The 22,715-nt window shown below is 46.2% G+C and overlaps 1 protein-coding gene across 1 annotated transcript; it reads right to left on the bottom strand.

Moving 5' to 3' along the window:
* Positions 1 to 802: 802 nt before the first annotated feature.
* LOC309440488 (putative neutral ceramidase C) lies at positions 803 to 20,207 on the bottom strand. The gene is made up of 21 exons (XM_082054176.1): positions 20,160 to 20,207; positions 19,140 to 19,273; positions 17,031 to 17,110; positions 16,474 to 16,623; positions 15,486 to 15,662; positions 14,956 to 15,083; positions 14,297 to 14,374; positions 13,393 to 13,513; positions 11,908 to 12,033; positions 11,051 to 11,137; positions 9,388 to 9,492; positions 9,174 to 9,255; positions 8,665 to 8,780; positions 6,485 to 6,579; positions 5,795 to 5,834; positions 4,932 to 5,027; positions 4,003 to 4,098; positions 3,480 to 3,629; positions 2,722 to 2,781; positions 1,741 to 1,829; positions 803 to 993 (listed from the first exon to the last, which is right to left on the bottom strand). Exons 2-21 carry the CDS (start codon positions 19,261 to 19,263, stop codon positions 804 to 806), a joined length of 2,190 nt encoding a protein of 729 aa, XP_081910302.1. The 5' UTR covers positions 19,264 to 19,273; positions 20,160 to 20,207; the 3' UTR covers position 803.
* Between the last annotated feature and the right edge of the window lie 2,508 nt (positions 20,208 to 22,715).

Here is a 22,715-nt window from a genome sequence, read left to right as displayed (position 1 = left end):
AGAATAACACATTCTGGCAGGGAAAAACTGGCAACTGCTTCAATATTTTGCCTTGTGTGTGACTGACCTTCCTCTCCTTACCTGAGAGGTCTGAGGCAGGACCTTATACAGCCCCTCTCATCAGGCACCTGTGAAACCGAGACACTGATTTATGGAGAATTATGCACATTTCGATTCATATGGCACTTGCCTCACCACCACCCATAGTCTGTGGTAGCTTTTAACTCAGAGAATGAAGCATCAAAATGCCCTAAACCAGAGCAATTAAATGAAACAATATTCAAAACTTACCGGTGAGCATCTATCCTGTTTATCCCTTTACCATCCTAAGAGGTCAGCTTTGCCCTTCAAGCACAATTGAAGAGTCTTCTCTCCTGATGTCTTGTGAATTCAGCAGGTCTTTCCAGTTTTATGGACTGGGCTCAATATTATGAACTATTTTAAGGCCTGGATTAGCTCCCGATATGCACTAATTCTCCCCAAGAGAGCTTATTCACAATCAAACGGAACTTCCTCGATGACTGAAGAAAAACAGTTACATCTTTTATTACAATAAGAATCAACTACAAGATCAGTCCAGGACAGGAACTGCTTGAATGGGAATACATTGGACTAGTGAGACTGAATTGCAGGTAAAAGCCAAAACTTTGTGGGAAGTCAAGCTTTGCAAAGCAAAAGTTGACCAGCAGCAATGATGTACAGAGTAACATTTGCCAAAAAAACCCTCCTAAATATGTATTATGAACATCACAGGTGTCAAATCTACTGCTCAAAAGAAACAATCCTTGTAATGAATGGATCACCTACAGAGCTACGATTTCAAATGCTGAAGATGTGCCTTCAAATGCAATAGAGACAGCAGGACTGAGAGACAGTTTTTGCCTGTAATGCCCGAAGTAGCGAATCCTGTAGACGCCCGGCTCTGTGTCACGAGGGATGTGCCACTCAACGGTCACGTTGCTTTGACCAAGTAATCCCTTGGTCCAGTAAAACCTAGCAGACAACCCAAAAACTGCAGTCAGCAAGAAAATCCACTTGTCATTTATTTTAATCTCCCGAGAGCTCAATAAGCGGAATGCACTCAAGTATATTTTAAGAGCTTCTTTTAACCTTTCCTCATATATTTAAGCTATCCAACAAGCCAACCCAAAACCCAGCAGGGCCGAAAACTATCTGGAACCATGGAAAAACGAGGCAGTGGTCCTTTTTGCGGATGAAGAATATTTCTACAAATGTTATTACATTCCCAGCTCCATATCATAACACCACACAACATTACCTCTGCTCTTCTTCTTTGTTTTTTTACAAACTTCTTAAAAATCATTGACTTCTTAAAAATCATTTCTACTTTATGATGCACAACAAATCTGGCCAGCTTTTCCTTATGAAAACCCTACCGCTCTGAACCTCTTAGGTTTTCTATTCATCAACACAGTGCAGCAGATGGATGGACATAGGCTACGAACAAATGGACAACGATCTTTCTATAATTTTTGCTCCTCTTTCTACCTTTCCCAAACTCATAAGCCTTCATTGCAGAAGTTATGCCCAAGGAGAAGTTGGAGTGTTGTGTTCTGGACATGTTAACCACCCAAATATGGACCAGTCAGTCCCCAGAGAGCATCATCTACAGGGACAAGGCCAACCTGTGGATGGGAGCTCTGAAATGAAGCCATTTAGGGTAAATTCAAATTACTCTGTGGAGTCTATAGCACAGTGAAATCTGGTCAGGGTACTCACCTGGTGTCCCAGGAGGCATCGTTCTGCACCACCTGCCAGCTCTCCGAAGTGTTGGTGTATCTCTCCACCGTCAGGAAGTTGTGTTCAGTCTGGAATAAAAATAACAGAGTGAGCCAGATGCTGAAGGGACAGACATGTCCCTACTTTCCTGTATCACTATGCTTCTGTGCACTTCACTGGCAAACATGGTAATTACTAGTAAAAATTCTTATATTTCACTGCAAAAGCAAAAACTTAAGCTAATAAATGATGCAGAGAATGAGCAGAGAACGTGATCATTAAAAAGAGAATGGACAGGTGAGGTGTTTGCTATCAATATATATGCAAGATGTGTGATGGGATCATAGAATCATAGAATAGTTTGGGTTGGAATGGATCTTCCCAGCTGCCCCAGTGCCCCTCCTGCCATGACAGGGACATCTTCAGCAGCTCAAGTTGCTCAGAGCCCCGTCCAGCCTGGCCTGGGATGTCTCCAGGGATGGTTCATCCACCACCTCTCTGGGTACCTGGGCCAGGATCTCACCACTCTCAGGGGCAACAATTCTGTGATGAATTAGATACTTTTTCTAATTTTCTTTGTTTTCTTAAAATAATACACCAGGCTGATAGGATGGAGACTAGAGATCACACTTGCTATGACTGGATGGCATTAGATACCAACTAAGAAAGAGTATTTGACCTAACACACAAAATGAGTGACTTCTGTTGTCATATGAAGAGATCACGAATGGTCCTTATCTGACCAAAATAAGGCCTCTGCCCCAGAAGCGCTCTAGTGGTATTAATTTCCAAAGCACATATTAAAGAGAGAGACTATCTTCTTCTGAACCCCCACCAAAGGAAAAAGAGTGCTGGGAGCACAGGATCTTGCTCCTTCTGAAACCTGAATGTCAAAGATTAAAATGCATCAGACAGAGGCAGTAACTAAATATTCACTAATCCCGAAGATCCCAAATTCCAGCATTGTTGTGTCATATTTACCGCGTTCTCAGCAGAGTTCCTGGGGTTCGCACCTACAAAAGTTACTTCAGCAACTTCTGTCTGGGGGGGAATTGAGATTTGTGTTAAAGACCGAGCACATTGAAAACGTGAAGGTGCTATATGAGATTTTAGTGATTTGATTGAGTTTTTGTGGGTCTTGGCTTGCATTTTTTGTTGTTGTTGTTGTTTTTAATTATTTATAATTTCGCTCGTTGCAATAGCAATAAGCAATTTATACTATGACTGGTATTCTGTGCCTAACATGTAAGATTTCTGTGTAGAGGAGGGAGAGAAACAGGCGAAACTTTTAAGAGTGCCTCTGTGTCTTCTTCCTACCTTAGTGCTGGAAACAGCAATGAGATTAAACTCCTTGCTCTGAACACCTTATTTAAGTTTTGAATATGAAAGCCGAACCATTTCTGATGTTTTTATTTCATTTGCATTCCACACAGGAGGCATCAAATGCGACTTGTAAAGAAATCACTGCATGATATTTGCCTATTAAACAATCAGCTGTTATTTTATGTTGAAGCAGAAGAGGAAATCTACATGTTGAATATCAAGGGCTTTTATTTTCCCCTTCATTCACTCACTTTAATTTCACTCAGCACAATGACACCGGCATGAAAACACGCTGTCCATGACAAGAGGAAGAAGAGCACCACCACCCTTTAGAAAACAAAGACCTTTTTCGCAATAGGAATCAGAATTTAAACACAAATTCCCAATGATGTTTACCAAATCCTGGAAGCTCTCACCACTCGATACTGTTGTCTCACTTCTTGCAGCACATCCCCAAACGTCTTATTCGCCGGCGCGCGATCGGTGATGAGAGAAGGCACCAAGGTCAAGTTACCGATGTTGAAAACTGGCGGCTCTGGACCACTTGGCAAATCCTGAACTGTATTCTGGGGGAGGGAAGATGTGCCCATTTGTACACACATGCAGATAACACGTATCTCCATGGTGAATCATACCAATGATGTGAGTTTTATATATATATATATATGTATGTATTTAGATAGATTTTAAGAACAAGGGTGATAATGGAAATGAACATGCATCTATTTTCTAAACTTTGAACCCAAATCCCGTAGCATTTCTCAAGTGCTATGACACCCCCACTACAGGAATTATTTTCATACCATAGGAGAATGTCTCAAAGAGGTTTCTTATTTGGGTAGCAATCATGCAACCTCACTGATGAACAAGTATAGCCATCACCATTTACAGGGTTTAAATGTCTCTAGCATCACGTGGCATATAAAAAATGTTGATTACCGTAGCAATAGCTCTTGCGAGTCCTCTGTACAGTTGAATATAAGCAGAAAGGGTGTGTGGCCCATAAATAGTCGAGGCAGCCTCATATCGTTGAGCCTAGCAAAGGGTAAATTTGGAAAAGGAAGGTTTGAAGGACCAAGACAAGATCAGCACTGTACCTGCGGGGGTTTATTTACTCCCTTACTGCAAGTAAGACAGCCCAACAGCTCACTTAAGTATTTCTGCTGCAGTTTCAAGTTATTCTTCCTTCTCCAGTCCATGGCAAACAAAGAGTACCGGTTGTCACTCCTCCAATTATCACAGCTCTTTCACTCTTTTCAAGGTTTATGATTCAGGTCTTCTCCTCTCCAACTTCTTTTGGATAACCTCAGTTCTTCCAATCTTCCCTCCCGGTTTAGGGTTTCTGAACCCCACAAGTCCACCCAGTGGTCCACACCTTCCTCAAAGCATATGATCTACCACATCTTGGGAAGATCCTTAAAACTGAGCCTTGCAAGCTATATTGTAGTCTCTTCCCCAGCAACATAGCACTATAGTTCATGCTCACCTTATGACCCTACCACTCCAAATCTCTCTTCTGGCAATTTTGCCACTTTATGAAGATAATTTCTCATTCATCCAAATCATCAGGAGGTTACTAAACCAGACCTGAATTCACAGGAGTTCCCTTCAGTGTGTCTGACCATTTCCAAATTAAAACATCCATATGCACTCCCTAGCTATGGTCAAGAAACCACATTGGCCCTTGGACCATGTCATCTAGGCCAGAATAAACAAGGAGGTCTCATGATTTCTACCACAGATTCTTCAGCTTTTCATGGCAAAGGAAAAGTGCTCTAAATGTGCATAATTTCACATGAGTTATCATCCCATATGGCAAAAATCTGAATTCGGTTAAACACGTCCAATCCACAACTGTAATTGTTTACCTGGTATTCTTCATAGGTGGCAATGTAATGAGTGTAGACATTGCACAGGCCTGCGATTACGACATCCATTTGTGATGTACCATGAGAATCAAACTCCTGAAAAAGGAAATAAATCACTTAGCTTGTAACAAGTGCTTAGTGTATATTATTATTATTAGTAGTAGTAGTATTAACCAGGACAGAACACAAAGTTGCAGACGGGAGGGGGCTGGAAGTTCAAGAATGCAACACTACAAGTGTAATTTGCCTATATTAATGTCTCATATTCACTTCCCACAGGAAAAAGAGGATAAATTACCTCATACTCCAATAAATTTAGTACATTTAGGGTGGGTTTTTTTTTGAAGCTGTGGCCTCTATTCTCCTAAAAAAATGATGATATAACTCTATGAGACAGCCTCAGTGAGTTATGAGACAGCAGCTGAGATTAAGATGGGACTCATACTGCAACTGAGAATAGAATGTATCAATCAGGAAAACTGAAAACATACATTTTCCACTTTTTTTCCCAATTGTTCTTGCGTTGCAAAATTCTGGTAGCAATTAAGGAGCTAAACCTCTCCATCCCAGAGACAAAACTCCTGCCAGCATCTGTTTTGCCTGGATCCCAGTTGAATTAACTTGCATTGGCTTAATAGATTGAAACCCCTTGGGTTTGCTTCTTTTGGGGAGGATATTCATTTCCCAGCATGTCAGTGAGCACATGCAAACTGTATATGATGCATTTAAGAGAAGGAAAACAGTGAGATGCGAGGCCCATGACCCCAGCAGGGAGGAGACAAAGACCAAGAACCGGAAGGCTCAAGAAACGTGAAGATTCACATACGCTGTTCTCTCAAGGGATGTCTTTCTCATCAACTTACTCTTTTGACAGCTTCCCGGAGCCTGCGTCCAGACATGGTCCTGGGGGTGTTAAGGGAAGAACATCAGCCTCCAGAAATGCAGGGAGCTAGAGCAGAAATTGCTGGTTGGACACGCAAGACACCACCAGAAATTCATATGGCACTTGCAGCGCTGCTCAGCAACCCCGAGGGATCTCTGCCATGAGCTCAACCAAAACGCCTCAAAGCCTTTTACAGACATCATCACAACCAGGGTGAGGCTGGAGGCACCCCAGGGCGGGTAGGAAAAAAGGCTGCTAGAAATAAATCATTATCCTATTCAGATTTTCACCATTGTGCCATTAACAGTCAATACAATTTGCCATGATGGTGTTTGTGGCATGAAAAATAAAATCCAAGTTAACAAGTTCTTTTCTTTTCATCGAAACTGCATTTTGCAATGAACAGTTGAAATTATTTGGGAAGATTGTTTGCATCTCATTCATTCCCATGGCTGACTTACAGAATGGAAAACCCCAGGTAAGCAGAGAAGACAGTATACAAGAAAGTACATGCAGTGGACATATATGTGTAGTGCCTGCACAGCTGTCATATATTTGGGACAATTTTGAGCCCATGTCTCCTTACTACGTGCATGCAGAAGTACTACAGGTAGTGTGAATGAAATGCTGACGGCTGCAATACATAGAACAAGACCAAGGAAATACGTACGTGAACTCTCCGGGAACAGCAAGGATTGCCAGCGATCCGATGGCAACGATCTGAACATCCACGATATCAGGGTGCCATGGGTGAGGCCGAGTCATCTGATGTGGAAAAAAAAGGAGCATGACTGTTGTGGGATAGTAGCAAAAAAGATAGCTGAAGCGCTTTCATTCCTACAGTCATAAATCAGGGAAATTAAGTGAGTAAATAAGGTCAGGGTAACACCTAGAAACCCCTCACCTGCATGGGAAAAGGGCACTGTTAAGGTCAATAAGGTTGATCATTTGACCAGGTGAGCAAAAGAGAATGAGTGAAATCAGAGAGCTTGATGGCAATTAGAAATGAGAGTTAACTCTTAATTAGCTGAACAAATGTACCGTCAGCTGTGATGAAGAGGGAGAGTTTCTAAGTCACCCAGAGGGTGATGCTCAGGGAACCCTCAACCTACCCCTGACTTCAAACTGAGCAGCCCGTGCTGGAATCATCACCATATCAAACAAAACAAACTGGAATCATCGGCAAAAGCACACACTACAGCAGCATTTCATCTTAAAAGAAGAAAAAAAGCTACATAAAAATGAAGAAGACTGTTAAAAGGGAATTAAGAACAACACGAGCTCACGGATGTTGTAGCTCCAGCAGGTGAAATGCAAAATCCCACTCTAGCAAGCCAAAAAGATTTTTGAGGAGCAATTTACTGGGGGCAAAACATGAATGGGAAAACCTAGTGAAGAACATCAGAAGCATGAGGCTTGCCAGAGCACCCCTAAAAGGATGCTCAGAAGGGGTTAAAGTTGTAAGAATAAAGTGTAATTTACTCTCAGTAGCACCATCCTGGATGGAGGAGATGGGGTGGGAAGAGTCTGTGTGCTGGGATCTCTACTTATGAGAGATGAGATGAGCTAATTGAACATAAAGTGACACTAGGAAAGCTTTTAAAGAGACAGATGAAAGGAAAAATGATGACTCATTTCATCTAGATGGTATCCTCTAAAAGTGCTCTGAAGGACCTTGGGCACAATCCTGCTCCAGTACAGTGCATTTGCCTTAACGCCAAAGGTGTAGCAGGTGGAAAATGGGCCATCAAGTTTATTTTAAAGTTGTAAATTGGATTTTGGGAAAGTTCAGTAAGAACAAACACCAAGTCCTGCCCAGAACAGAACATCCCTGAGGATGGGGATGGGCTGGGACCAACAGGGCAGCAGCTCTACAGAGGCTAGGCCTAAAGAATAGGTCTTCCCTGTAATAGTGAGGCATCCCTGGGATGGGGGGGCCAAGCAATGGGGCATCTCCATCCTTGCTGATTGCCCTGGCTCTTCTGGACATGGTCCTGAGGAACCTGCTGTAGCTGCTATGTTGGTCCTGCTGGGAGCGAGGATGTGCTGGAGAGCCCACTTCAGGGTATGCCAGCCTAAGCCTGGTGTCATTCTACCTATGGATGAGTAAGTCTGGCATCAGCCAATGCTATAGCTCACAGAACTATTGGACACTTGCATAAACATGACAGAAAAGCAGAGAAGTAAACAGGACGTTTCCAGGGGAAGCCAAAACCTGGTAGAAACCTTTGAAGGTAACGCTGAGGAGATGGGTGAGTTCATACAGTCCTCAGAGCTCCCAAAAGGCACCACGATGAGTTACTTCATTTTGCATGGACTTGCTTGCCACATGAGAAAAAGAACAGTCCTCTCATGGATTAAGGCAAGAAACCAATGGGAGGATGGAAGAAAAATCCACCCAGAGCTATTAAGATCTGAGAGGATGTCCAGAGGAAGCCAGAGACTGCGGGGAAGCAACACTGATCTCCATGCACCGTTGGCTTTCCCTGGCCTCATGCATGTCCCTGTGCATCCTGCTCAGGGCTGTTTCACAGGCTGAGAATTGGGCCAGGGCAGATCTTCAGTTGGGTTTCTTGACCTTAATGAGAGCAGCATGTCTGGTCCCTCCCCCTGGGACACATGGAAACCATGCTCTGCAAGACGAAAATTTCTACCTCTTTCATTCTGATGAAAACTAATGACAACACATACTCTTGCTTTCTATTTTCATGTCTTCAAGCCCATGCAGATCTCTCCCTCCTTGCTCTTCACCATATGGGCTTGCACGGACAGCCTCTGTAGTGCCCTACCAAAACTTAGACCAGATCAGCAATCTCTGCACTTCCCAGGCACACAGCAGTGTATCCTTACCTCTCCAGTGCTAAAGAGGATTGGCTTGGGTTTGTGGCAGGCTTTTGTTTCGTTGGATGGCTCTCCCAGTAGCTGGTTCCGGATTTCATCCCAAAACGGGTCCCCTTCTACTGAGCCTGGAGGGGTAAACATCTTTTAAATGCTGTCCTTCAGCTGCCCCAGCAGCTATCGGAAAGCAAACTCATTTATTACCCCCTCCCTGCTGGTCTGGGATAGGATATTTCGCAGTGGCTTTTGGCTATCTCCCATTTCTGGGGTGGTTTGAAAAGCCAGGCTTTAGCCCAGCTGAGCTACGTCTTAGCAGTCTTTGGCTAATGAGAACAAAGGCAAAAGGTTACCCCAAAGCCAGCTCTTTCTTCTCCCCACTCCTAAAAAACAACCCTTGGAGACTGTGGTTCAACCAGACATTTATGTTCTTAAATGATTCTGGGGGTTTGGATCTGTTTGGGGGATGCTCCATCTTCTCCCTATTTGCACAAAGCTGTATTGACATCTGTTCCCTAAATTACCTTGTGTGAAGTTGAAAGCCCCCACGCCATCAATGGTCCCCGCAGCAAAGCTGTATCCTAAAGCTGGTTTGCATGTTTTAACCTTAATCAGAATGAGAAAAAAAAAACAAAACCAAGATATTTTAAAACCAGTTCCCCTCAGCATGCCAGGTTCTGCTTTGAGAACATACCTGCTCCTTCCTTACGCCTGCAACCTGGGAGCTCCCACTCTTACCGTGTGTGTGGCATTGAGCTCCACCGAGACATCGCTCATGTTGACCCACTGGTGAGCTGAGCTGAGGGGTCCTGTGACCTCTTGGGAAGCCTCTTCGTACAGCTCCTGACAGACATACAAGGTTGAAATCCTTGAAGAAGAAGAAATCAGGAACCCAGCTCTTCTGAGATTCAGCTATATGAATAATTTCTTCTTTCTGTTGACACCTTCCAGTAGCTTCCTCCAAGCGTTAAAGCAAGAATGTCTTTCCCAAGCTTCTTTGTTTCTGTCATACATTTTTACATCCTTCATGCTCCAAGTACTGCAAGCTCTACCTATCTCAAGTAATTTGTTCCCCAAAGGGCTGTGGGGCATTGGAACAGGCTGCCCAGGGCAGTGCTGGAGTCACCATCCCTGGAGGGTTGGACAGACGGACATGAGGTTCTCAGGGCTGGACTCAATGATCTTGAGAGTCTCTTCCAACCTAAATGATTCTATGATTCTAACATAGGGAGAACATGCTGTGGTCGGCAGTTTTGGACATGCTTTTCTTTCCACAGCTGAAACACGTGCCTGTTCCACAAGGATGGCAACTTCTTTGTCCTAGTTGCAACCTTTTGGTGTGTCTCACACCTTAGACCAACCAAAGAAATGCTTCCTATGAGAAAGATGTTTTTTGGTGCGTTCATTTCTTTGAAACACATGGACTTTACCATGTATTTACCATAGAGCTGACAGCTAAGCTGTTCAGCCCATCAGGAGATGGTTTGGTGGCACACATGCCTCAAATTGGTACATAGAAAGTGTGGCCACAAGTTAGAGTGCAGGAAGGAGCGGAGGACACAGCCTTTGAAGGCCAAGAGTCTGCAGCATTAAAAACAACAGCAATGCTTTCCATCACCATTTGATACAGACGCTGGGACACTGACTGGGACAATCTTTCACTTGCAAGTCACCATAAGCCTGGAGTGAGTTCAGGGCAAGGATTCGAAATGGTGATGAAAAGGGAACCGCCACTATCAAGCCTTATGCATATAACTCCTCTGCTGGATGCCTTCCAGTTCCTACAAGCTGCTGTCCCTGAAACAGCCCCAAAAAATGTCTTCTTACTGACTACTCTCACGTTCCATGAGGTCACAGAAGGGGAACCAGTAAATTCAGGTGACTTTTGAGCCAAGACACAGGTGCTGTCCGGGAGGCCATAGGATGGAGGATATCAACTGAGCAAATGTGAAGTCAAGCAACATGAGTATCTTTTGTGGATGTTTAAGCTGGCACATTTTAAGTCCCATTTGCATTAGTTTGGGAGTGTGATGTCAAAGCTGGTCAACAAATGGTATGTGGTGATGTCTCTGAGACCTTCTAGAAGTCTCCAACACAAGGAATTTTTCCTGGCATGACACCTCTGGGACATGGGCTTGCGGGGGGAGGGGCAACATCCACATGAGATATCAATATACCATTAAAAGCCCAAACCAACATTTTCAAATTGCAACACCTACAATGATGTATCTAAATAAAATGGTGTGCTTTCTGAATAATCACTTTTTCTTAAGCATATAGATATGGACTTCAGAGTAATCTAAATCTACATCTACATTCAGAAAAACAGCTGCAAGAAAGTTGCTTAAATGAACATGCGTTCCTGTAATAACAGCATCCAAAAAAGTGAAGAATCACTTACCGTTGCTTTTGAGTAGATATTTTGCCCTATAATTCTTGTACTGTCAAACATGTCATTACCGGGACCCATGGCCATGCACATCGTTGCCTGTTAAGAAATTAATTTTAACGGGAGTGACCAGTCAATATGGAGAACATATGGCACCACAAGGTTCCCAAGTGACTGTTGTACTGTGGGAACTAATTGCCTCTTGCCAGCCGTCTCAAATTTGGGCACCGAGTTACTACACTAAACCTTTGTAGCCCAGCAAACTTAGGTTTGGGCTGAATAACCAGAAAACAAGACACAGTAAGTTCCTGAAAGAGGTATCCAGAATAGCCCCAAAAGAGGTGATTTTTGTTTTTTATGTCATCTTCATGCACAATGTTCCACCACGTGGCTCTGTATTTGCTGCTCCTCCCCAAGTTTTCTCCTTATCAGAAGTTGATGTGTATGAAGTAAAATGAGGTGGAGCACAAGTGTGATGGGAGCGGCTGAGGGACCTGGGGGGTTCAGCTGGAGAACAGGAGCTGAGGGGAGACCTTCTGATCTCTGAACTGCCTGAAAGGAGCTTGGAGCCAGGGGGGGTCGGGCTCTGCTCCCCAGGAACAAGCGCCAGGAGCAGAGGAAACGGCCTCAAGTTGTGCCAGGGGAGGTTGAGGTTGGATCTGGGGAACAATTTCTTCCCCAAAGGGCTGTGGGGCATTGGAACAGGCTGCCCAGGGCAGTGCTGGAGTCACCATCCCTGGAGGGTTGGACAGACGGACATGAGGTTCTCAGGACATGGGGCAGTGCCAGGGGTGGGTTAACGGCTGGACTCGATGAACTTGAGGGTCTCTTCCAATCAAAATGAATCTGTGATTCTAAGACATACTCACCCCCCCCACGGGACAGGTGCTCTGTGGGTTATTGCACGACTCCCCCGTGTTGATGCAGAACGGGCCTTTGGTGTTGGGCGACACATCTCCCAGGTTGGAGGATGCAAAGGCGGCAACAAAAGAGCCCTGCCAAAACCAGACGTGGTCCGGTGAACGTTAGTGCCTCGCAGTGATTGCTAACATCACCCGTGGCTTTCCCTGCAGTCCAAGCAGTCAATGAGTGTGAGATGCTGGTTGATGTTTCTGAAGTGACTGGTAGGACTGGGATGGGCGTTTAGGAGCATCCCAAGGGTTGGGGACAGGAAGGGCGAGGGAGAGCATGACACACATGATGCAAATGGGTTTCGGGGTGACCTTTGCACTGCTTCGATATCCAGACAGTGTTTCTTCATCTACCTCTTCAATCTCAGCAGCAGCTCTTCCCGCCACATGCCCCGTTTCTCACATTGCTGATCAGATGTTAATGGAATATTGCAGCACCTTGCACAGGACTTTTCTTTCTTTTCCTGCCAGTTTTTCACCATGACTGATCTGACTGCATGAGCTAACATCAAGCAGTACTCATCAGAAGCAAGGCTGGTCACACACTGTCAGTTGAATTCAGCTCTCATAGGTACTCTCATTTTTCCCCCCTCTTTTAGAGATGGGATGCGTCAACACTAGATATTTTGGTATATTATCATCTCTTAAGCTATTTTTTGTAAGACTTCTAGACACAATGAGCTTAGGAGACCATACAGCTAAATATTTCTTAGCTTTGCGTGCATGTCAACTTGCACCCATAACTATGCACTGGATTCAAGGCTTGTGAAAACTTTTGGGTAATCCACTACAAAAAGAAACATTTGCAAGCAGGAATTAGCAAGACTTCCTTCAGTTTCCATCTTTGGTGTGAACTGCACATCTTCCTCTGCTCAGAGTGTTAAAATAGGAACTGGGAAACTATTTGAAGGTGGAGATACACACAGGATACCCTCTTAATCAACTCATGACTCAAAGCATCTGTGAGATGCGTTCACATCCACATTTATGTTTCAGGGGAAAGAATGCTTTTTAAAGGATCTGTGTTTGCACTCTAGGATGGCAAATCTCCTGAATAAATCAAAATCAGAAGACAGAACAGGCTGAAAGCCATAAGAAAGAAGTGGGGCTGACAACAGATGTGATCCCACACCACAGATGCGATATATTGATTCCTTCGGATTGAATATCCCACACGTCTTTCTAGTATTTCCAATAGTTGAATCAAAATAAATTGTGTTTATTCCTAAAATCTCAATAAATGCCACTGATTGCTAGTTTGGGAAGCCAAGAGTGCACCTTGTGATTTCTCTAGGGGAAGTAAATGAATCAAAGTGTTCATCTTTGTCCTAATTTTTCTGGTTTTAGCCTGCTGTCCTGTTTCACTGTTTGAAATAACCTGCTTTGGCCCACAGAAAGCACCAACCATCCCCGTTATTTTCAGCAGTCCGAAAACCCTCCCACCTCTCCAGGCAGCATCCCCTTGTTCTTCTCTTGTTCGAAGAGGTAAGACGCGTAGCCCATGTTGTCGCTGTTCACCAGGTGGTTCGTGTTGTTCATGCTGACCGGGTGCACGGCAAACCAGCTGAGAAGACACACATAGGAAATGCATTGTTCAATCTATATATTGGTCACTCGTTCAATCTCTATATTCTCAACTGACCTATGGGAACTCTCTTCAGGAGAATACAAACACAGACTGTTGGTACCTAGGGGTGGATTTAAAAGGGCAGAGCTATTCCCATCCTCTCCCTTCCTGACCAGGTGGGCTCATGGCTGTGATGGTCCAGGTCTTGAAGACACAAGAATTTGGAATTTCAGAGTTGAACAGACTCTTTTCTGAGCCCAGAGAATTATATTTTGGAGGGATTTTTTTCTTGCTTCAAGGAGTCAACAAGGTTAAAAACCACACCAAACCACTTTGGAACACTTTGATTCTTACGAAAAGGAAACCCTTCCTCTTCCTCTCAATGCAGTCAGACTCTCACTTGTGACTGCTAAACGAGGAAAATGCAATTATGGCTTTGTTACTGCATGTTACTTCATTAGCCCGGCCTTGAGCTCTGAACTTTGCGCAGCCAAACGCTGCCCCGCACGCCTGTTGATAGGATGGGTGTCATAAATACTGCCTGTGGGAATGGTGTGTTTCCCACGAAACATGGGGTGCTGAAGAAAATGATGAAGAGATAAGAAGCCCAAAGGGTCCTGGAGATGCCAGGGCAGGGATCTGCTTGGAGGGGCACAACAAGGAGGTTTTTCTGCACCCCTAAAGGGAAGACCAGCTATGGTCATCTTCCCCAGGTGCCTTTGGGTCATGCCAGGAAATGTGAGGATTTGCAGAAAAACATATTACTTTGGTGGTCAGTACCTGATAAGGCCTAGCTCCTGTCCATTCTCATCTATCATCTTCAGCATCACCATTTCTTTGTCTGTGTTGGCTGAATATCTGGATGAAAACAAAGTGGGGAAATCCCATTAGCACCAGAGCCATGGTCACATTCTGCATTGCTCAGACATTTTAAATCTCCAGGAGGTTGAGCAGGGAAATGAAGAAGTTATTAGAGATATTACCAGACCACAGTTAGACCTTAGAGTAGCATCTGCAAAGGTAAGGGAAGAGTTATGGTTGTTGCTGACCCCAGGAGCTGCTTCTCCAGGGGATGGAGAGAGGAGCTCTCTCTAAATACGAATTTGTGCACCAAGGATGGCTCTACCATCTGACTCAATGGTGAAGTCTTTTTTTCCCCCCTTTTTTTAACAAAGCATAAGGCCACATCCCTGACCAACACCTCACACGCTTGGAGGGGGCAACCACAACTTTCAAGCCCACTCTTGCAACTAATTTTTGGGGATGCAACCACCCAAGCATCCAGGATGGCAACAGTGTCATTCTGCCATGGTCTTGGCTCCGTGTTTTCAGCCATCCCATGAATGAGCAGAAACACCAGCTGCAAGATGGCAGGGTCACGGTCCCAACCGAAGGGTCCACTTCAGCCTTCTGTTTCTTTCCACTTGAGGAGCTTTTACCTGCTTCGTTCAGATGCTGGGTTCTCAAGGTAGGAGAAAGGGCTTCGGTTCATCTGGCTATTTTCTACAGTGCCTCTGTTTATGAAAAGCCTTCCTCTCTTCATGTTCTGATGTGCTATATCAATGCTCTGAAAAGCAGGAAGGCAGGGAATAGTAGTCCATGCATGTAAGGCATATGTGAGAAAATCTTCGTATGTGGAAAATCGTTCTCTTCCCTCCCTGCCTGTCTCAATCATTTCTTGGGAATTTGGAGGCTTTTTTTTTTTTATATCTTTTTCTTAAGTAGTCTAAAATTCTAGAAAATTATGATAATATTTGGAAACCACTCACAACTGTCTCTTTCTCAAGAAAGACTTCAAGGCTTCAGTTTTTTGATATGGGAAGCATAAACCCACCTCCAAATGTGTGTTAAGACCGCAACATTTGGAGGTACTACCATCACAGCACGAGCTCCGGTAGTCCCAAACATATCTCCCCCCACCTTTTCTGCATTAATGAGCTCTCATGTCAACAGGCTGGATGACACCGACCTTTACGATGCCGTTCACGATAGCGTTGAGGGACGGTCTGATTAGCCCTTTGCTGGTGATCCAGAAGAGGGTGTACTGGAAGTAGCCGCCAGGCCCTGAGTGTGTGTGGGTGCCGCTGAGGATGACGTTGTCCTGTCGGTACAGCTCGCCATACTTGCTCTTGAGTTTCTCAAGCACCTAAGAGGAAGTAGATGGTCCCAAAAAAACTTTTTTCAAGCTCAAAAGCTATGGAGATTTGTATCAGCCCTTTCAAAAACCCCAACAATTCATCCTCCTCCTTGCTCTTCTCTTTCTGCCCGATACTTCTGTACTGCTGTCACAAGTAGGTTATAGCGGTAGACGTGGCAAGAGCCTTAAAACAAAGTCTGGTAAGTAAAGACCTCTATGGCCAACCTGCACTGAAGACCAGATCATCCACAGTTCTCCAGCACCTCCCTCCTCTGTGGTGCTGGAGACCCAGCATTGCACAGGCCCTATGATAGAATCATAGATTCATTTTGGTTGGAAAAGACCCTCAAGATCATCAAGTCCAGCCACATCCCACCCCTGGCACTGTCCCATGTCCTGAGAACCCCATTCAACCCCTTCAGGGATGGTGACTCCAGCACTGCCCTGGGCAGCCTGTTCCAATGCCCCACAGCCCTTTGGGGAAGAAATTGTTCCCCACATCCAACCTCAGCCTCCCCTGGCGCAACTTGAGGCCGTTTCCTCTCGTCCAATCAATGATAATGTATTTGTGATTAGAACGTATTAGTGATAATTTTTCCACTGAGAGAAGCACAGTCAAAGTCCAGCCTCATTTGCTGAGGAATCAAAAGCTCTTCTTCAGCAGAGACACGACATCTCTCCAAGATCATGTTGCAAGGAGATCCCAAAGCAAACAGCCAATGTGCTGCCGTGCTCGATATTATTTAGCGATGACTACAACCTTCATGCTAATACCAGCAACAACCCAGACTGTGCCAGTCATTCATCTCCAGCCACGTACCTCCAGTCTCAGCCTCTGAGACACCATTCCTATGTCGGCACTGACAAACACCACTCGCCTGGAGTCGTCAAGGTCTGCCACGATGAAGGCTCGACTGTAGAGGCGCGTGAGAAGTCCACCACCCACCTGCTCTGGGTTGGCGTATCCCATCTGGAAGGGAAGAGCCCCATCAAGCCTACACAGGCAAAATATTGAGCAACGTGTTCATTTGCCTGTGTTCTTCTAAGTTAATTTACCAGAGGGTCAGAGGACTCGTTCAACATATGAACATTCAGAATTGCAACTATCTTGCCCTGTGATTGAAAGGATCATTGAATCAGAATGGTTTGCGTTGGAAAGGACATGAAAGATCATCTAGTTCCAACCCCCCTGTCACGAGCAGGGACATCTTCCACTAGACCAGGTTGCTCAAAGCCTCAAAGAAATTCCACATAATCTTTGAAGATGACAACCATTTGGCAAGGAAGAGCCACTAAACCAGAAGTCCTGCAAAAAAATACCCAGAGGTGACGAAAATCAGTATTTTACCAACCTTGTGTTGAATTCCCCCAACTTACCAGAGGAATTTCTGCCACAGGTCCCGTGCAGTCAGCTCGACCTACGCCCAGTAAGTAGTTTGCCGGTGCTTTGCTGGAACCTATAGTAAGAATTAATAGTAGATTAGTGGGCACATGATGCTGATGAGGCATTTGGGACAGTAAAGTGTGGATCAGGCATGAAGAACCACAGAGGGAGCTCATGAGATGGGGTCACTGGACTGTGTAAAATGTGTCATGATTCACAGCGAGGGGGAGACAAGCCCATCTTCGCTGATTAAGTTCTCCAGGCCCACCACTACCATGCAGGAAAGAGATTTGAGGCTGTAAGAGCTGTTTTCACACAAAAAATTCAGCTCAGCAGCAATGAGAAAAAGGGGACAGTGTGTTAAAAGCTACTGGGAAAGGATTAGAGAAGAAAGAGGAGGGTATCTGTATGTTGCCCTGGTGCCTCCAACACATCCCATATTCAGCGCTGGTGCCCTGGTCCCAGCGGAGGATCACGGTGGAGCCAGCAGAAGCTCAAAGAAGGGAAAAGCAGCTCTGGGGAGTGACCTCCAGGCAAGCGGTGAGGAACAGGACTCCAGAAGGACATCATGTCTCATCCCAGCTGTCATGAAGGTGCAGAAGTCCTTCTACAGGATGGACAAAGTGCCTGGATAAGCTCATGGAAAAAGTGGCACTAAGGGCTATTACGATTAAAACATATATATCTACATATCAGGAAATACCAGAACCACAAATCACTGGAGGATGAGATAACGCTGTGGGAAAATATTTCTGTGTTCTCACTGTCTTCCCCAGCCAGCTGCTGTCACTTGGGACAGGGGACACTTGGTCTTTGAGACTGACCTTTCCTAGGCTGTCACTTAAAGCAGAGGAGAAGTGAAAGACACTGGCCACAGGCTGACCAGGGGGCATTGCTCTCGTTTAAAATGCCATGAGTGAACAGCGCTACCCTAAAATTACTGTTCCTCCACCTTCTCCTCCAAGAGCTGTGACACAGAGGGGAATCACTTGTGCACAACTCTTACATGCTACAACCTAAAAACATGAAGAAAGTGTGAACTACATCCAATTTGAGACCAAAGTCTAGAAACTGGAAGGTCCCGTTGCTGACATATGGGGCGATGCCCCATCTGGGGCAGGGGAGACACCAAGCTCTGGGAAGGGGCTCCCGTCACATGGGAATACCAAAAGCTTCATCATGTTTTCTTTCCCCATGAGATTTTATCTCTCTAGAGGACAAGCATGGGTTACATTAGAAGTGAATTAAGAATTAACTTTGGGCAGCTCCCTACACTCACCAGCTCCACAGCTGGTGATGGAGCTGGAGGTGCTGGTGGGCTGAGATGGGATTGCAACAGCTATGCAGCCCCATGGTGTGATGCTGGGACTGAGGGGCCCTCGGGACCCCTTCTATGTAGAGGAGAGAGGGAAGGGAGGGTTTCTGGATCCCTGAAGCCAGTCCACAAGGCTGTGCACCCACACTCTGAGAGATGCTTGTACTGGATTTGACCACCACAGTCCTACTGCAGAGACCAGCAAGAGCATCGTGACATGGCTGTGCGAGAGAACACGCACAGGGGAGATCACAGTTTGGGTTGAAGGGACCTTCCCAGCTCCCCAGTGCCCCCCCTGCCATGAGCAGGGACATCTTCACCAGCTTAGGGTGCTCAGAGCCCCATCCAGCCTGGCCTGGGATGTCTCCAGGGATGGTTCATCCACCACCGCTCTGGCCAACCTGGGCCAGGCTCTCACCACCCTCAGGGAGAACAATTTCTTCCTCATGTCCAGCCTGAATCTCCCTCCTTTAGTTTAAAACCATCACCCCTTGTCCTATCACAACAGGCCCTGCTCAAAAGTCTATCCCCATCTTCTCTATGGACCCCTTTTAAGTACAGAAAGGCCACAATAAGGTCTCCCCGGAGCTTCTCTTTGCGGGATGAACACCCCAACTCTGTCAACCCGTCCTCCCAGCAGAGCTGTACCAGCCTTGGATCATCTTGGTTATGGAGGCTCAGCAGTGGCCCAGTGACCCTCTACCCACACCCCTTTAATTTAATTACCGCAGCGGACACACACTAGGGGAGGGTGCGACGGTGGTACTGGAAGAGCTCGACTTCCTACTGTGGCCTGTGATGAGGAAGTGGAGGACGAGGAGCACCACGGTCACGGCTATCATGAGCACCAGGCAGATGATGAGGATCACCTCCAGGCGGGAGAAGTAGCACTTGGACCTCTTCCCACACATGGCGGGGACACTGTGGAAGCACAAAGGAGCCCATGGGCAAGGCGGATGGGACAACCCTGACATCGGGCACATCCCACCCTGTGCAATGCATCGCAGCCTCAAAGAGCTGGTGATGGTTTGTGTCCCCTGTCCTGGTGTCCGAGCTGGCAGCGGCAGCCATGAAGATGGGAAGTGGAGATTTATGTTTTAACCTGCTTAAGACAGCAAAAATATATCTCCTGCTAGCAATCCCCATTCCCCATCATGCGGCTCGATAGGATGGGGTGAGTGGCCAAATTAATGATCCCACGTTTCCCAGGACACTTTGCTCGCTCTTTTTAAGAAGTCTTTAAAAAACCAAACAGCTCACAGTCTTCCACCAGATCTACGTTCACTGAGCAGCTGGAGTTGCTGCGAAGCTTCATGCCGCAGCGTCTTTGCTGCTGCTCGCATGCTCAGAGCACATGAGAAAACAATATTGCCACCATAATAAAGCTCAATTTAGGAAAAATAACTGCTGAAAGGAGAATTTACTGTCTTGGAAAGGCTGCAGTGAGAAACAACACCACTAAAGAGCTAAGCGATCACCCAGGCTTGTTATAAGTGACCTTTCTTATCAGCTGCTTTTGCCATGGTAAGATACGGCAGTCATGATCGTTGCTGAATTTCACCTGGAAAATTTTCTAGTGGCAACAAATCTAATCCTGCAGGTTTCCTTCCTCCTTTTTCCCCTCCCCAAGCCAGTCGCAGGGCACAGCCACCCGTCCAGATACTCAGTATCACAGCACCAGCCTGGAACACCTCTCCACAATACGCAGTTGAGTTCTCCTCCTCCAACTGATTCACCTGCCAAAGTCATACTAACAGAAGCAAACGCTAGTCCTAAGAAACCCCAGTGAAACCCCGTGCAAACTTACCTGAGATCCCTGGTGTGTCCCAGCACCTAAAGGGAACGTCTCCCAGCTTGAGACCTGTTCCAGGATGAAAAGTTCAGCTGGAAAATTATCGCTGTTATAGACCTGTGAGTCAAGCGCTGCGCAAGATAAGGAGAAACCAATCAATAATTCTTACTGCACAAAGAGATAGTTTGTGTTGTGTTTTGATTTGTTTTTTTCTAATGTGTTTATTTTAAGTCTCAAATGTCACCTATCCCGCTAAAATAACCAGGATTGCACCGATCAGCTCTGGTGCATGAGGAATTTGGGAATGGGACTTTTTCTCTCCTCTTTGCTTCATTGCAGCTGGACCAGCCTGTGGGGCGGCTGCTGCTTCCCGGCTGGCCGGGACTCCTAATCCTCAAGGAAGATCAGTCCCCAGGGCTCTACTAGAAAAAGAATTGCAATACGGGATTGCATTTTAAGTGCATTTTAAGCACTTCAGTGCGAATTTAAGGCTGGGACCACCTCACACTTTATCCTTCCCGCTCAGCTTCCAAACGTCTCGGGAGGTTCAGTTCTCCTCTTTCGTTGCCGTGTCTCCCATGCACACTAATCCAGGGGTTAATGCTCCAGCCCGCACCGAGTTCACGCAGCCTGAGTCATCGCTCCAAGGTCACGTTCAATAGCGCCTTATAACTCAGCAGTTTTTGGACTGGCTGGTGGGGAGAAGCGGGATTTACTGATACGTTATCTCCTTGCTGCAATACTGAAGCTTGGGTTGAAGGGACCTTCCCAGCTCCCCCAGTGCCCCCCCTGCCATGAGCAGGGACATCTTCACCAGCTCAGGTTGCTCAGAGCCCCGTCCAGCCTGGCCTGGGATGTCTCCAGGGATGGTTCATCCACCACCGCTCTGGCCAACCTGGACCAGGCTCTCACCACCCTCAGGGACAACAATTTCTTCCTCATGTCCAGCCTGAATCTCCCTCCTTTAGTTTAAAACCATCATCCCTTGGGGAAAATCACCAGAGACATGGAGGAAAGGTATGTGCATGCCAAGGAATTCCCACGTGCCCCTGGCCTCCCAGGTGTCCCTTCCACAGAAAACTCCAATTTAAGCAGATCACAGAAGAAACTAAATAAACAGAGTGGTTATTACTCTTTGCTTTCCTGCCTTTTCTCTCAATCCTCGTTTTAACCCTGAATTTATCATCTCACAGGCTTTCCAAAGGGAAGGACGCAACGCTCCACCAGTGGTGCTTCAATATCGCTCCAAGCAAGGCAAAAAGCCTAAAATCCGTGTGTTTTCCCTCCTCCCTCTCATTGTCACGGTCTTCACGTGGTCTCCAGGTGCGATTTGTTCCAGCTTTAATACTCACGCTTGTCTGGGGCTTGGAGTGGAATCTGTCCCCACCAGGAATCAGCCTGTGTTTGCTGTGTCCTACCTAAGCCAAACAAGCAGAAGAAGCTCCACCTGTTAAAAACAGTAAATGAAAATAATGATTTAAGTGGTGTCCTGGGGACAGCAGGATGACCATGAGCCAGCACTGGGCCCTTGTGGCCAGGAAGCCAATGGTACCTGGGGTGGGTTAGAAGGGGCTGGTCAGTAGGTCAGAGAGGTTCTCCTGCCCCTCTGCTCTGTCTGGGGCAGAGCACACCTGGAATATTGTGTCCAGTTGTGGCCCCTCAGTTCCAGCAGGACACGGAACTGCTGGAGAGAGTCCAGCGCAGCCACCAAGATGCTGGAGGGAGTGGAGCATCTCCCGTGTGAGGAAAGGCTGAGGGAGCTGGGGCTCTGGAGCTGGACAAGAGGAGACTGAGGGGTCACTCATTCGTGGGGATCAATATGGAAAGGGGGAGTGTCAGGAGGATGAAGCCAGGCTCTTCTCGGTGACAACCAGTGATAGGACAAGGGGTAATGGGTACAAACTGGAATACAAAAGGTTCCACTTAAATTTGAGAAGAAACTTGTTCCCAGTGAGGGTGGCAGAGCCTGGCCCAGGCTGCCCAGGGAGGTTGTGGAGTCTCCTTCTCTGCAGACATTCCAACCCGCCTGGACACCTTCCTGTGTAACCTCATCTGGGTGTTCCTGCTCCATGGGGGATTGCACTGGATGAGCTTTCCAGGTCCCTTCAACCCCTCACTTTCTGGGATTCTGTGAACTGCCTTCACTAAGGCAGAGGTACAAAATCCTCCTCTAGGGCATCTCTGCTTTTCTGGTGTGGCTCATTGTCACCAGGACAGCAACACAACCGTCCCATTTTCCCATGCCCAAACGGGTTTTGGGTGCCAGATCGGAAACATCTCAGCATGAGTGGCCCAAAGCCAACACGCACCCGCTGCTTGTGCTGGTAAAACGCAGCTGCCTCGCACACCTTTGTCTGCTGGAAAAGTCGTGGGGCTCTTGAACGTCTCCAAAAGGCCCTCCTGGAGATTCACACCAATTCTGCTGCCTTTCTGTTAATTAAACTCGTTTAAAAAAAAGGAGTCCAGAAGAGATGAACCAGCTGATATGTCACTGTGCATGAATAGCTGGGAAGAGGACAGATCTGCTGTGTAATCTGGCTGAGTTTTTGTTTGCCTCTGCTCTGGGGAGTA

The sequence above is a fragment of the Streptopelia decaocto genome (assembly GCF_964273445.1).
Source record: "Streptopelia decaocto genome assembly, chromosome: 5".
NCBI classification, from domain to species: domain Eukaryota; kingdom Metazoa; phylum Chordata; class Aves; order Columbiformes; family Columbidae; genus Streptopelia; species Streptopelia decaocto.
Note: the sequence above shows the minus strand (reverse complement) of the source record. Positions and strands in the feature narration are given on the sequence as shown.

Coding starts and splice junctions, on each gene's coding strand:
- LOC309440488 (XM_082054176.1), bottom strand. CDS start 19,263: ATGTGTGGGAAGAGGTCCAAGTGCTACTTCTCCCGCCTGGAGGTGATC. Junction 13,514..14,296: donor CAGGAGCTAGGCCTTATCAG/GTACTGACCACC, acceptor GTGTCTTCTCAG/CTGGTTTGCCGTGCACCCGG. Junction 2,782..3,479: donor TGAGACAACAGTATCGAGTG/GTGAGAGCTTCC, acceptor ATTCCCCCCCAG/ACAGAAGTTGCTGAAGTAAC.